Raw genomic sequence first — 12,873 nt, 5'->3', positions numbered from 1 at the left:
TTACACACTGTAATCAAGTCACCCCTTCACATTCCATCTGTTAAGCTAAATAGATTGAACTCCTTAATTCTGTCACTAGAAGACATGTTTGCTCATCCTTTAATTTTCCTTGTGGCTCTTCTCTGAACCCTCTCCAACTTATCTGCATCCTTCTTGAATTGTGGGTACCAGAATTAGACACAGTATTTCATCAGCGATTGCACAAGTGCCAAATATAGAGGTAAAATAAACTCTATCCTGCTTGAGATTCTTGTTTATGCATCCCAGCATCATATTCACTCTTTTTGTCACAGCATCACATTGGGAGCTCATGTGCAGCTGATTCTAGGAGTCTTGTATGAAGATCAGCTTTACAGATCATGTATGAAGTGTGCCATATGCACAAATTGTGGATTTTCACACACACAGGCTCAGTGTCCATTGTTATACAGAACTCTCTTAAGATCACACACAACAGTAAAACCACACATGCAGGTTGATTTTTTTTTTTTGGGTGGTGTTTTTGAGGTGCCCAGAACACATGCAGGTACAGCAGGCGATGTGGAAAAATATATTATACTGTATTGTAAGGGAGGGCAAGTTATTTCAGAATTGGGTCTTTGATCTGTTTGAGAGGAAAATCTGAAATTCCAGATATCAGTGTATATTAAAAAAAAAGGATGATTTACTTCAAGCTGTGTAGCATGTTTGTCATTAACATGCAATTTGAGGATGCAGACAAAAAACGTTGGGGAAAACATTCTGAGTGAATCATGAAGTTTCCTAAGAAAGTAAATTAAAAATCTTTGTTTAAACAAAGTTCTACTCTGGAGAACCCTTCATACAAAGCCTTTTGTGACAAAATGAGAAATATCTTGAACACAGTGGGTAGCCAGTAGGCTTTCTGCAGGGGGTTTCTACTGAGAATTGACAGAGGGCAGCTTGGCAAATGTTCAGAAACCTATATTAGCTTGGTTGAGCCCGGCATGGGACCTTGTGTTCAGCAGAATTCTTCTGACCTGCCTCTCTGCATGCCGAGATAATCAGCAAACACCTAATGAGCCTACTCTAAAGAAACAGACCCTCTCCCAACCTAGTTCATTTTCATACGTTCTCTGGGGGTGGAGAGACAAGACTTCATGAGGACTGATGATGCTGCAAAGACCACAATAATGATAATTAACTTGCTGAATTTAGAAGATTATGCTGTTAATTAGTTGCAAAATAAAGATAAGTAATAGAGCAGCAGATGGTAGGATAACACCCAGGAGAAGGAGGGTTATTACTCTGATGAGCTTTTGTGGCAGATATGAAATATGGATCTGACTTTTTCATAAATTGTTTCTAGAGAATATTATCTAGTTTCTGTGAGCTGTTGATGGAGTGATCTATTCCTACCAAATTTTGACAGATGTGAAAAGGATTTGTTTTCAAGGGTACACATGCACATTAAAATTTCACTAGTAAAGATTTAAATGTTAAAATATTTTAAAATCAGATTTTTATTCTGTGATAATTTAACCTCACTTGAATAAGCATCTAGATTATGATTAGCCATTATTATTTCTTCACATATAATACTATAACTATATAAAGAATAAATCTTTAATATATGCGGAAATGTATCAGATTTTTAAAACTAAAATTCATAATATTTTGGGTGACTACCCCACTATTCAGTTGAAATACAATGTCGACCCATATGCCACATGCAAGTATTGGAATACTTATCAGGTATTGGGGTTTCTTATATACATCTCTCAATCTCTGCCGTGCCTAAAACAGGGAATTGTTTTGTATTCCTATTTCTGTGGTAAATATCTATTTTGTTTCAACTATATAACAAATTTTCAAATGGGATTTATTTACTTTTAAATGCAAAAAAATGTATTTTTAACTGTGTAACCTTAGATTTATATACAAAAGTCAAGTTTCCAAAACAATATTAGTGTGGCCATTTGCAAGTCGTGTGTGTCTGATGGTATACATTTCACAGCATAGACAGTAATATATTATGTTACACATTTAATTGGAAAAATTTCAGTAGGCAATATGCATGTGCACTCTGGAGGAGTTAACATTGTTATTGGAACCGTACATTTGAATTTCCTTTGATTTTAACTTTGCAAACTTAGTATGAGAGATTTTTGTGTTCAGTTCAATAGAATCATGGCAGTTAGGAGTTTTAAAAAAAATGGAGCTGGGTGTATACTGCAAAAAGTTTTCCTGCAAATATTAATATTTTAAAAAGACTTTGCCTATCTTCTCATCCCTTTGCATTTTCTTTGTTACTGTTCTAGCAAATGGCTGTGTTAGCAGGTTCATTGAACCTACCAACTTTAACCAAATATTACAGCATATTTGCACAGAATTAATTTTTATTTTGTAATGGTTAGTATTTGCATCAGAAACCTGATTTAAAAACTGGAATAGAAACATAACATCTAACTTGTATTTAATTAATACAGTTCCAATTGTAACTATTTAGTACTTGCAATGAACTGCTTATCAACAAGCTGTAGTTAAAGAAATATTTGAAGTTATTCAGCTGATAATTGAAAATAATACATTTGAGAAAAATCAGTCTTTGCAGAAAATTTGTGAAGAGAAAATGAGCTGAAATTTGTCATATAACTATTAAATATTTGCCCAGCTCTAGAAATAGAAAAGACTTGTTAGATTATCCAGTCCATTGCCCTGACAGTTTTGGAAACTATACCATTAAACTACTAGTACTCCAGCTGTACTTTCAGAATGAGGGGGGAGGAGGGAATGGTTCTAATTGGACATTACATTTTAGTAAGGAGAATTGAGTGAATAAAGGATGAACCTTCGCTCTTGTTTGACTGGAGACAGTTGGTGGCAGGGCTTGGAGTTTTTTTGCAAAGCTGTGTTTACAGTAGTAAGAAAATGAACTTATTTTAATGAGAGTTGAGAATTTGCAAAATATAGAATTAAGTAAAAATTGCCGGCACAGGACTGCATTTTTCCTCTGTGTTTGGTATTAGAATTGACTTTTTAGTTTCGTAGGCGGTTGGGGCAAGTTACTCCCTTTCTTCCTCAGGCAAATTGTTCCAATAACCTCCTGTGTCCCAGCCAGAGTGGTCAGGCAAAGCTGGGAAAATGTGCAGTGTTAAAAAAAAAAAATGTGCAAAGCTTCACTGGCACCGCTTTTTAACTATTATGTACAAAAAACAAAATTAAAATAATGTTAATTTTGCAAAGTCAAACACTCAAAAGTTAGGAAATGCTATGATAAAGGTTCCCGATGCAACCTTAATTTGATCCTCTTATATGTATTCATTATGAGCTTGGCTAGCCTTACATAAGGTCCTAACAGAGCCAGGGGCAAACTTGAACTCACTGGAGTCTTCGTCTAGTACCATAAACACAAGAGAGCATCCTTCCAGCTCTCTGTAACCATAACACACAGAACTAGTCAAAAGTCAGAATTTCTGTTTTGTGGAAAATTCCAAAATTCTGGAGGGAAAATTTGAATCTGAAATGTCCCGCAAAAGGGAAAATTTCCCCAAAACTTGTTCCAGAATAATCTAAATGTTTCATTTGGGAAAATTTGAGCCCAAGTTGCAAGGCTCCCAGCTCCACAGCAGGGAAGCTGGAAGTCCTGAATCAGGAGCTGAACCGCAGCTAGAGCCAGAAGTTACAGCTCCAAGGGAACCCAGCATGTGGTTGTCAGAAGTTCATAGAACATGTTTCTGCAAAACATTTCAGATTAGATGATTTGGCATTTTCCAGCAAAAGCCTGCTTCCAAAATTCCTGGCCAACTCTAATAAAACATTCACAAGGGGGGTGCATTAAGGTTGTATTTCTTAAGAACATAAGAATGGCTGTATTGGGTCAGACCAAAGGGCCATCCAGCCCAGTATCCTGTCTACCAACCGTGGCCAATGCCAGGTGCCCCAGAGGGAGTGAACCTTACAGGTAATGATCAAGTGATCTCTCTCCTGCCATCCATCTCCACTCTCTGACAAACAGAGGCTAAGGACACCATTCCTTAATCATCCTGGCTAATAGCCATTAATGGACTTAACCTCCATGAATTTATCCCGTTCTCTTTTAAACCCTGTTATAGTCCTAGCCTTCACAACCTCCTCAGGCAAGGAGTTCCACAAGTTGACTGTGCGCTGTGTGAAGAAGAACTTCCTTTTATTTGTTTTAAACCTGCTGCCCATTAATTTCATTTGGTGACCCCTAGTTCTTATATTATGGGAACAAGTAAATAACTTTTCCTTATTCACTTTCTCCATAATTTCTTAAATTATGAGTGAGTGACTTTTGAACTCTTAACATTCTGGTGAGAAGTGTCATAGCTTCTTTAAAAAACCAACTGGAAAAAAATTCTATCAGGTGAACCCATATTGATCCACTGCATGGGTTATCACCAGGAACCCAAGACTTCTAGAGGGATAGCCTAGACTTCGACCACTTAGTTAAGATTTATGCACACTGTAATAAGAGTGCCAATACAATATTCTAGGTGCCCCTGACATTTTATGTAAGAATACACTTGAATTAAAGCAATAACTAATTGTGATAGTAAGCTGATATTGTCTATGTCAACCAGTCACTGAAGATACTACAGATACAATGTCAGTGGCTTGCACAACTACTTGCAGAACAGCAGAGGAATGTTGGGAGTTAGGAGTTCTGGATTCTATTCCTAACTCTGAAGGCGAGTGTAACTACCCAAGCACCACAGCTAAGCACGTAGATTTGATGTAATTTGTTGTGAAAAGCACTTATGTGACTTGCCATTTTAGAGCTTTGGGGTTCTGTTCTCAGCTCTGACAGAAGTGGCTTTGCTCAAGCTGTTACTTTAATTGTAAAATGGATTAAGATCCTTTCCTGCCTCCTAAAGTAGGGGAGGGTATGAGTCCTTGCTTAACAATAATGGCTTGGAAGTTCACAGAATTAACACTGGTCAACTGAAGAGCTGAGACTGGAACTTCATCTCCTCTTGACTTCCAGCCCCCAGTACACCTTCTCACGGGCCAAGAGTTTGGATGCCTTCCATTGCCTCCTGTCTTCATATATCTAGCTCTGTGCCTACTGTGTAGCAGACTCTGTCAGTTCTGAGGGCATGCTTAGTGCAGTTGGTATATAGTGAGTTCTGTTGCTCTGGGACATATCAGTTCAGAATGGAGTATTTGGAGACTTTTTAGCAATAAGCCTCCAACAACCTCTGCTGAGCATGTGTAGATCTGGATGGACTTTTATGAAAACAGCAAAAGGCACCTCTTTGATATCAGGACTATCCCCTTTGCTAAATTTCAAGTTTATGCTCCAATGCATGGAGGTGCTAGAGCTCTTCAAAGAAATTCCTGGAAAGAGAAATTTATCATCAGAAAAAATAGTTTGTCACTCTTCAGTCTCAGATTTAGCAGAACCTCTTGATAAAACTTTCCAAAAAACTTCAGTCTGAGATGAAGAAAGAGAGCATGGAAAATTCCAGTCCAAATGATTAAAGTTAGACAAAATTTATAAGCAACTGAAAGCAGGAACGTATAATGGAAGGTGCTAAGTAACCTTAACAATGGGCATTGCTACCAGTTATGCTTGTAATATATTATCATACTCCAAGTAGTCTCCAGGTGTTGTAGGGCTGAATGTGAATTTTAGGCTATTTAAACACAAATATCTCAATTCAGCACCTTTGTAAGATTTGGATTTTAGCTGAGCATCTACAAGTTTGGATGCTTCTCCAAACCTGTAGAGGCATCCATATGAGTCCCCATCTGTCCCCACAGCTTCCCTTAGGTAAAGCCCTGCTGAGAATCAAGCTGTGGTCATCCTCCTGTGGGTAGTGGGGAGTCTTGTATTCAGAGAAAGGTGGCAGGCCTATTTTCCACTATTCTTCCTGGTATCTTCAGGGGCTTCTCAGGGTGAGGAGCAGGGAATGCTTCTGCCTTACTCATCAATATATCCGCTTTTTGTCTTTATTGAATTAATGACCTCCTTTCTTGTGCACTTTTGTCTATGGTACACTGGAGAGGTGAATTTACACTGTAAGCCTGGTGGCATTCAAAAGAGGATGATAAATATTGATGTTTTTTCTTATGTTTGTGCAGAAGGTCTCAATCTGCAATAATAAAGATTATTCGAGAGAGTTGTGCATTTTTATGTATTTTAGACTGTCACGTAATTAAAAATCTTTGTTAATTTGTTGTAGAAGTATAATAATGTAGTTTTTAATGAAGTTGATGGTTTTAAGTACAGAACTGCTCACTGGAAAGATGCATCCTCATACACAGTTTATCTTGCAGGGAAATTGTTTAATAACACTGAATAAACTCTTACTGTGAGAGTGCAAAATTTGAAAATAAAAACAAACCTATTAATATAGCCATTGAGGATACCTAAGTCTGTCTTTTATTAAGAAAGAGATAGATAATAAGACAGAAAATATCCTATTGCCTCTATATAAATCCATGGTACGCGCAGATGTGGTCGCTCCATCTCAAAAAAGATGTATTGGAATTGGAAAAGGTTCAGAAAAGGGCAACAAAAATGATTAGAGGTATGGAACGGCTTCCATACGAGGAGAGATTAATAAGACTAGGACTTTTCAGTTTGGAAAAGAGATGACTAAGGGGGGATATGATTGAGGTCTATAAAATCATGACTGGTGAGAAAGTAAATAAGGAAGTGTTATTTACTCCTCCTCATCACACAAGAACTAGGGGTCACCAAATGAAATTAATAGGCAGCAGGTTTAAAACAAATAAAAGGAAGTATTTTTTCACACAATGCACAGTCAACCTGTGGAACTCTTTGCCAGAGGAGGTTGTAAAGGCCAAGACTATAACATGGTTCAAAAAAGAACTAGATAAATTCATGGAAGATAGGTCCATCAATGGCTATTAGCCAGGATGGGCATGGATGGTGTCCCTAGCATCCATTTGCTAGAAGCTGGGAATGAGCAACAGGGAATGGATCACTTGATGACTACCTGTTATGTTCATTCCCTTGGGGGCACCTGGTATTGGCCACTGTCAGAAGACAGGATACTGGGCTAGATGGACCCTTGGTCAGACCCGGTATGGCCGTTCTTATGTCATTATACCACAGGCATATAAGCTTCTTGTAAACAGAATACATTACCTTTTGTTGAAAATTTGCAGTAATTCTAATTCACATTTATAGTGAAAGCATAACTTTTATTTTCAAGCGGTTGTAAACTTAATTTCAAATAGACTAGTACAGTCAATAAGATCTGCTTTAGAATATAGCACATGGTTAATATATAATGTGACTCTTGAAATATATTGTATACAGATACAGTTTGTAATTACTATTTTTTTGTAATTGTGTTGCTTAATAAATCCGCTCATAAAAGCTTTTGTAAACCATTGTTGAAAATATTTAGCCTGTGCACTATGTAAACATTAGTTAATTTCCACATCTGAGTTAAAAGATGTCAATTATTTAATGCATTATCAAGATATCATCTTAGAACAAAGAATATGATTTAAAACAAACTATAACCCCACCAGAAGTTTTTTTAAATTCGGTTTTGAAAGAAATTTCCTGTGTCTGGGTTTACTGTCTGTGTATTTATCCACTCTTGTAGAAGGCCAATTAGACTGTTAAAACAATTTTTTTTTTTGTTTCATCCTCCTGCACCCTTTGTGTGTTTCTTATCTTAAAGTGTGAGCTCATTGTGTATGTTTGGAAAGTAGCTAGCAGTATATGGGTGCTACTGCTATATAAATAGCTATTATTTAATGTAAGTTATCACAGTATCTTCCATTATGAAAAATGTGACAGAATATTTTCTTACTCAACTTTCAGAGACTGAAAGCTGCTTTGACCCAGCAGCATCCTCAGATCACAAATGGAGATACTGCCAAGGGGCATGCTAGTGGATTGATTAGGACTCAGTCAGAGGAAGCCCGACCACAGTCATTACAACAGCCTGCTACATCAACTACAGAAACACCGGTATGACAACAAAGCCAAGATGTACTTGTGACTCTTTTTACTGTTACGCAAAAATCTCTGATCCTCATTCATTTATTTTATATATTGAGAATAAGATTGAGGTGTGTTTATGAACCAATATTGGAAAAAATGGAGGTTGTCTTACCTACTTGGTAAGAAAGCTAAGGCCTCCTGATTTCTGTAGCATACTGGCATTGAATTCTGGGGTAAACTGAAAATTGTGCAGCAAGTTAAGATACATCTGGAAAATATCAACAAAACAAGTGTTACCATGGTATTGTATTAGTTTAATCTTAAAGATCATAAGCACCTTTTAAAATATTTTTCCAATCATTTCAGGTTCCTGCTTAAGGTACCATTTGCTTGAAAGAGCCGTTATTGACTGATATAAAAATGAGGGACTCAGCTGCATAATTTAGTTAGTTTACTGTGCTCTCTTGGGTGTTGTGAAAATGGTGATGTTGGGAGAGCTATTCTAGATGATGACTAGGAATAGGATGAAAATGGGTGGGAACAATGAGCCAAGTTGGAGAAGGGGGAATAGGTATGCAATTGGGAGTTGGGGAGAGGTCTGGTCCCCTTGATTCTAGGAGAAGGGTTCAGAAGCTACAGTTTTTACCTCAGAGGTGTGCTGTTGACCTAATTTCATCTGATCAGAGAACCTGTCTGGAAAGCTTTCTCAAGGAAATTCAGGCTTACTAAGTAGCACAGTGAAAACAGAACCACACACCCCTTTTGGGGGGAGAAAGAGACAAACATGAAGGAAGCATCGCTATATTGAGTGTATTTCAGATGGTAACTTCCTTTTGTAGATTAATGTACACTAGGAAAATGACATTTTATAGACCGAGGTTGTCAGCAATTGGTCACTGTGTCTGTTCAGGAGTTTTCTTTCCCCTAGCCAGTGTCCTCAAAATCAGATGACCTGTATCTCTCTCCTGTCTGTTTTCCCAGCTGTAGAATTTCTGCCAGTGAAAAAGCTGGTATGAAATACCTATTCTCAAATATCATTGCTCCTGTGTTGATAAGCTCTAGTTCTTCTTCGAGTGCTTGCTCATATCCATTCCATTAGGTGTGTGCGCGCCGCGTGCACGATCGTCGGAAGATTTTTACCCTAGCAACACCGGCGGGTCGGCTGTGGAGCCCCCTAGAGTGGCGCCTTCATGGCGCTGAATATATACCCCAGCCGACCCGGCGCCCCCCTCAGTTCCTTCTTACCGCCCCTGACGGTCGTTGGAACTGTGGAGCGCTGCTTAGCTGTTCTCCACTCTCCCTAGCTTAGTTTGTTATTCACAGTTATAGTTATAGTTATAGTCCTAGTGTTATAGTTAAATAGTTCAATAGTTTTAAAAGTTGTTCTAGTTGTTATAATAGTTCAGGGGATTAAGGGGGTCGTCTCCCCCTTTCTCCCCCGGCCGCGGGGCCGGGCTCATGCCCAACGCTCCCGGCTTCAAGCTGTGCGCCTCCTGCGCTAAGCCTATGCCCACGAGCGACCCGCACGACTCCTGTCTGAAGTGCCTGGGAGAGTCCCATCAAACAGATAAGTGCAAGATCTGTAAGGCCTTCAGACCAAGGACCAAGAAGGAGCGGGACTTTCGGCTCCGGCAACTCCTGATGGAGGCGGCACTTAGTCCGGACGCTCCATCTACAAGTCAGGCCCCGGCACCTAGCGCCTCGGTGCGCAGTGCCCCGGCGGCACCGGCCATGACGACCACGCGAGTGGCGTCAGATAAGCCTCGTCGGCACCGGACCTCGTCGGCACCGCAAGCACAGCAAGTGCCTCGGCGCCGGTCATTATCCCCAGGGCATAAGAAAGCCCATAAGACGGGGCCCTCCGTGCCGAAGACGCTGGCTCCCCCAGTGCCGGGGGTAGAGCCGCGTCCGCCGGTGGAGCACCGGAAACAGGTGCCTCCAGCACCGTCGACTCCGGCGCCGAGGCCGTTGAGTCCGGTGCAGATGGCGTCTCCACCGAGGCCGGCGGTGATACAGTGCCTCCCGTCGACGCCAGAGACCTTCGCGGCGGCGAGAGACTTAATAGCTCTCACGGAGCCGGCACCGCCCCAACCACCGGCACCGACGGCACCGTTGACTCGCCCGGTCCAGTCGAGGGGGAAACCTGCCTTGATGCGCCCTCCATCGCAAGGGCTGGAACCTCGGCACCGATCCAGGTCCCGAAGCAGGTCCCCACGCCGCTCGCAGTCCCGGCACCGAATATCACCTCGGCACCGGTCGTACTCGCGGCCAAGATCTTCTTCGCGGCACCGCTCTACGTCTCGGCACCGCTATGATCGTCGGCACCGATCAACGTCGAGACGTAGTTCTCGGCACCGCTACGGTCGACGCTCGACGTCGAGAGGCCGCTCCCGGTACCGGGCATACTCCAGGTCCTCGTCGAGGTCCAGATCCGACTCCCGGCACCGACGAGGTCATCGGCACCGGTCGCGGTCCCGGCACCGATCGCCGGCACCGCGTGGAGATAGATCATCTCCGGACCGGCACCGTGCGGCACCGCAGCCCACGGGAATCGTCTCGACGCTCTCGGCACCGCCATGGCCATCGAGATCGGTGTCTCGCTCTTCGGAGGACCTCTCGAGATCGGCATACCCCCCTCAGGGGCAAGCCGAGGAACAGGACTTGGGCCATTGGCAGAACATAACAGAGGACCATTCTCATGGCCCATCTCACTGGTCGTTTTGGACCCCGTGGGCGTACCATCAGGCGCAAGGGGCTCCAGTTGCTTCGACCTCTCGCTCCGGTCACTCTGTTAGAAGGGCCCCGGAGTCTACCATCTCTCGGCCTCCGCCGGGGGCATGGAGGCTTCCGTGTCCGCACCACCTGACGCCCTGGACTCAAGCGCAGGTGATGCTCCGGCCCAGGAGCAGGGAGACCAGGACCCTCCCTTGGGTCCTGTTCCACCGGAGGCATCTTCCTCTTCCTCTCCGGATGAGGCAGTGGCGGGCACATCGTGCACAGGTCCACCTCCAATAGATCTTCGGGCTCACCAGGATCTTCTGCGTAGGATGGCCCGTAATATGGACCTGCAGGCGGAGGATATAGTGGAGGTGCACGACCCCATCGTGAATATCCTCGGAGCGGATGCCCCATCGAGGGTGGTGTTACCCCTGATCCGCACGGTACAAGCCAATGTATCTACGATATGGCAGACTCCTGCCTCTATCCCACCCACAGCGAGAGGGGTGGAAAGGAAATACTTTGTCCCGTCTAAAGACTACGGGTACTTGTATACCCACCCCCAGCCGTGTTCACTGGTGGTGGCATCAGTGAACGCAAGGGAGCGCCACGGTCAGCAGGCCGCGGCGCCCAAATCGAAGGAGGCTAAGCGCCTCGATTTATTCGGCCGTAAAGTTTACTCAGCCGGAGGGCTGCAACTTAGAGCGGCTAATCAACAGGCGCTCTTGAGCCGCTATAGCTTTAACTCCTGGAACTCTATGGGGAAGTTCAAGGAGTTGGTTCCCCAAGAGTCCAGGGAGGAGTTTGGAGCCCTGGTGGAGGAGGGTAAGAAGGTGGCTCGGACCTCCTTACAGGCCTCCTTAGACATAGCGGACTCTGCTGCGAGAACCCTGGCCTCAGGTATCGCTATGCGGAGGATCTCCTGGCTCCAGGTTTCGGGTCTGCCTCAGGAACTGCAGCAAACCCTGCAGGATCTGCCCTTTGAAGGACAAGGGTTGTTTTCAGAAAAGACGGACTCTCGCCTGCAGAGCCTCAAGGACTCCAGGACAATCATGCGTTCCTTGGGGATGCATGTTGTGGGCACTCAGCGCAGGCCATTTAGGCCGCAGCCTCAGCGCTTCTACCCCCCCCGCCTCGTCAGAGACAGGACTCGGCCCGGAGGCGAGGGCGAGGTGGTAGACGAAGGTGGACCGGCCCTCAACCTGGTCAGAACCAGGGGCCACCTAGACCACCTTCAGGCCCCAGGCAGAACTTTTGAAGGTGCGGTCGAGGACGGCGCCCCAGTCATCCCCCAGGATCCAGCCCCCTCCTTTCGGGATCGCCTTTCCCATTTCCACCGTGCCTGGTCCCTTATAACTTCGGACCGTTGGGTCCTTCGCACGGTGGACAGGGGATATGCTATCCAGTTTTCTTCAATCCCCCCCTCCTCCCCCCCTTCCCCGTCCCTCTTCAGGGACCCTTCTCACGAGCAACTTCTTATACAGGAAGTTTCCACGCTCCTTGCTATGGGGGCCATAGAGGAGGTTCCAGTGGAGTTAAGGGGCAGGGGATTCTATTCCCGTTACTTCCTCATTCCCAAGTCCAAAGGAGGTCTGCGACCCATCTTGGACTTGCGCGGACTCAACAAATTCGTAGTAAAGTTGAAGTTCCGCATGGTCTCTTTGGGGACCATTATCCCTTCCCTCGATCCTGGAGACTGGTTCGCCGCCCTCGACATGAAAGATGCTTACTTTCACATCGCAATTTACCCGCCTCACAGACGCTTCCTGCGGTTCGTGGTAAGCAAGGTGCACTACCAATTTGCAGTCCTTCCCTTCGGCCTATCCTCGGCCCCAAGGGTGTTCACGAAATGTATGGCTGTCGTGGCAGCGTACCTTCGTCGGCAAGGGATACAGGTGTTCCCGTACCTAGACGACTGGCTGGTACGCGGTCGCACCAAAGAGCAAGTTCGAGCTCACGTCCACATAATAGTGCACACATTCAACAAGTTGGGCATCCTACTCAACAAGGACAAATCCACTCTAGAACCTACCCAGAGAATAGAATTCATCGGCGCAGTTCTAGACTCCAGACGCGCACAAGCCATCCTGCCAGACAACCGCTTTTGCACCATCACGAGCCTCATTCAAGGACTCAAGGCCTTCCCAACCACCACGGTGAGGTCGTGCCTTACCCTGCTGGGTCACATGGCTTCCTGCACGTACGTAACCAGGCATGCCAGACTTCGGCTTCGCCCACTC

General features: G+C 44.1%; 1 protein-coding gene across 29 annotated transcripts in view; it reads left to right on the top strand.

Annotated features, from left to right (window-relative positions):
* ATF2 (activating transcription factor 2) overlaps positions 1-12,873 on the top strand; it is an 82,188-nt gene that overhangs the window by 44,775 nt on the left and 24,540 nt on the right. For all 29 annotated transcript variants that reach the window (XR_010591587.1, XR_010591590.1, XR_010591589.1 and 26 more), the window contains one exon: positions 7,793-7,942. Coding sequence is in view for 25 of the 29 variants with exons in the window: in XM_065561878.1 (XP_065417950.1) it covers positions 7,793-7,942 (150 nt within the window). In the remaining 4 variants the exon portion in view is untranslated. The remainder of the gene's footprint in view (positions 1-7,792; positions 7,943-12,873) is intronic.

This window comes from Chrysemys picta, chromosome 11, assembly GCF_011386835.1.
Source record: "Chrysemys picta bellii isolate R12L10 chromosome 11, ASM1138683v2, whole genome shotgun sequence".
NCBI classification, from domain to species: domain Eukaryota; kingdom Metazoa; phylum Chordata; order Testudines; family Emydidae; genus Chrysemys; species Chrysemys picta.
This window is presented reverse-complemented; position numbering and strand designations above follow the sequence as displayed.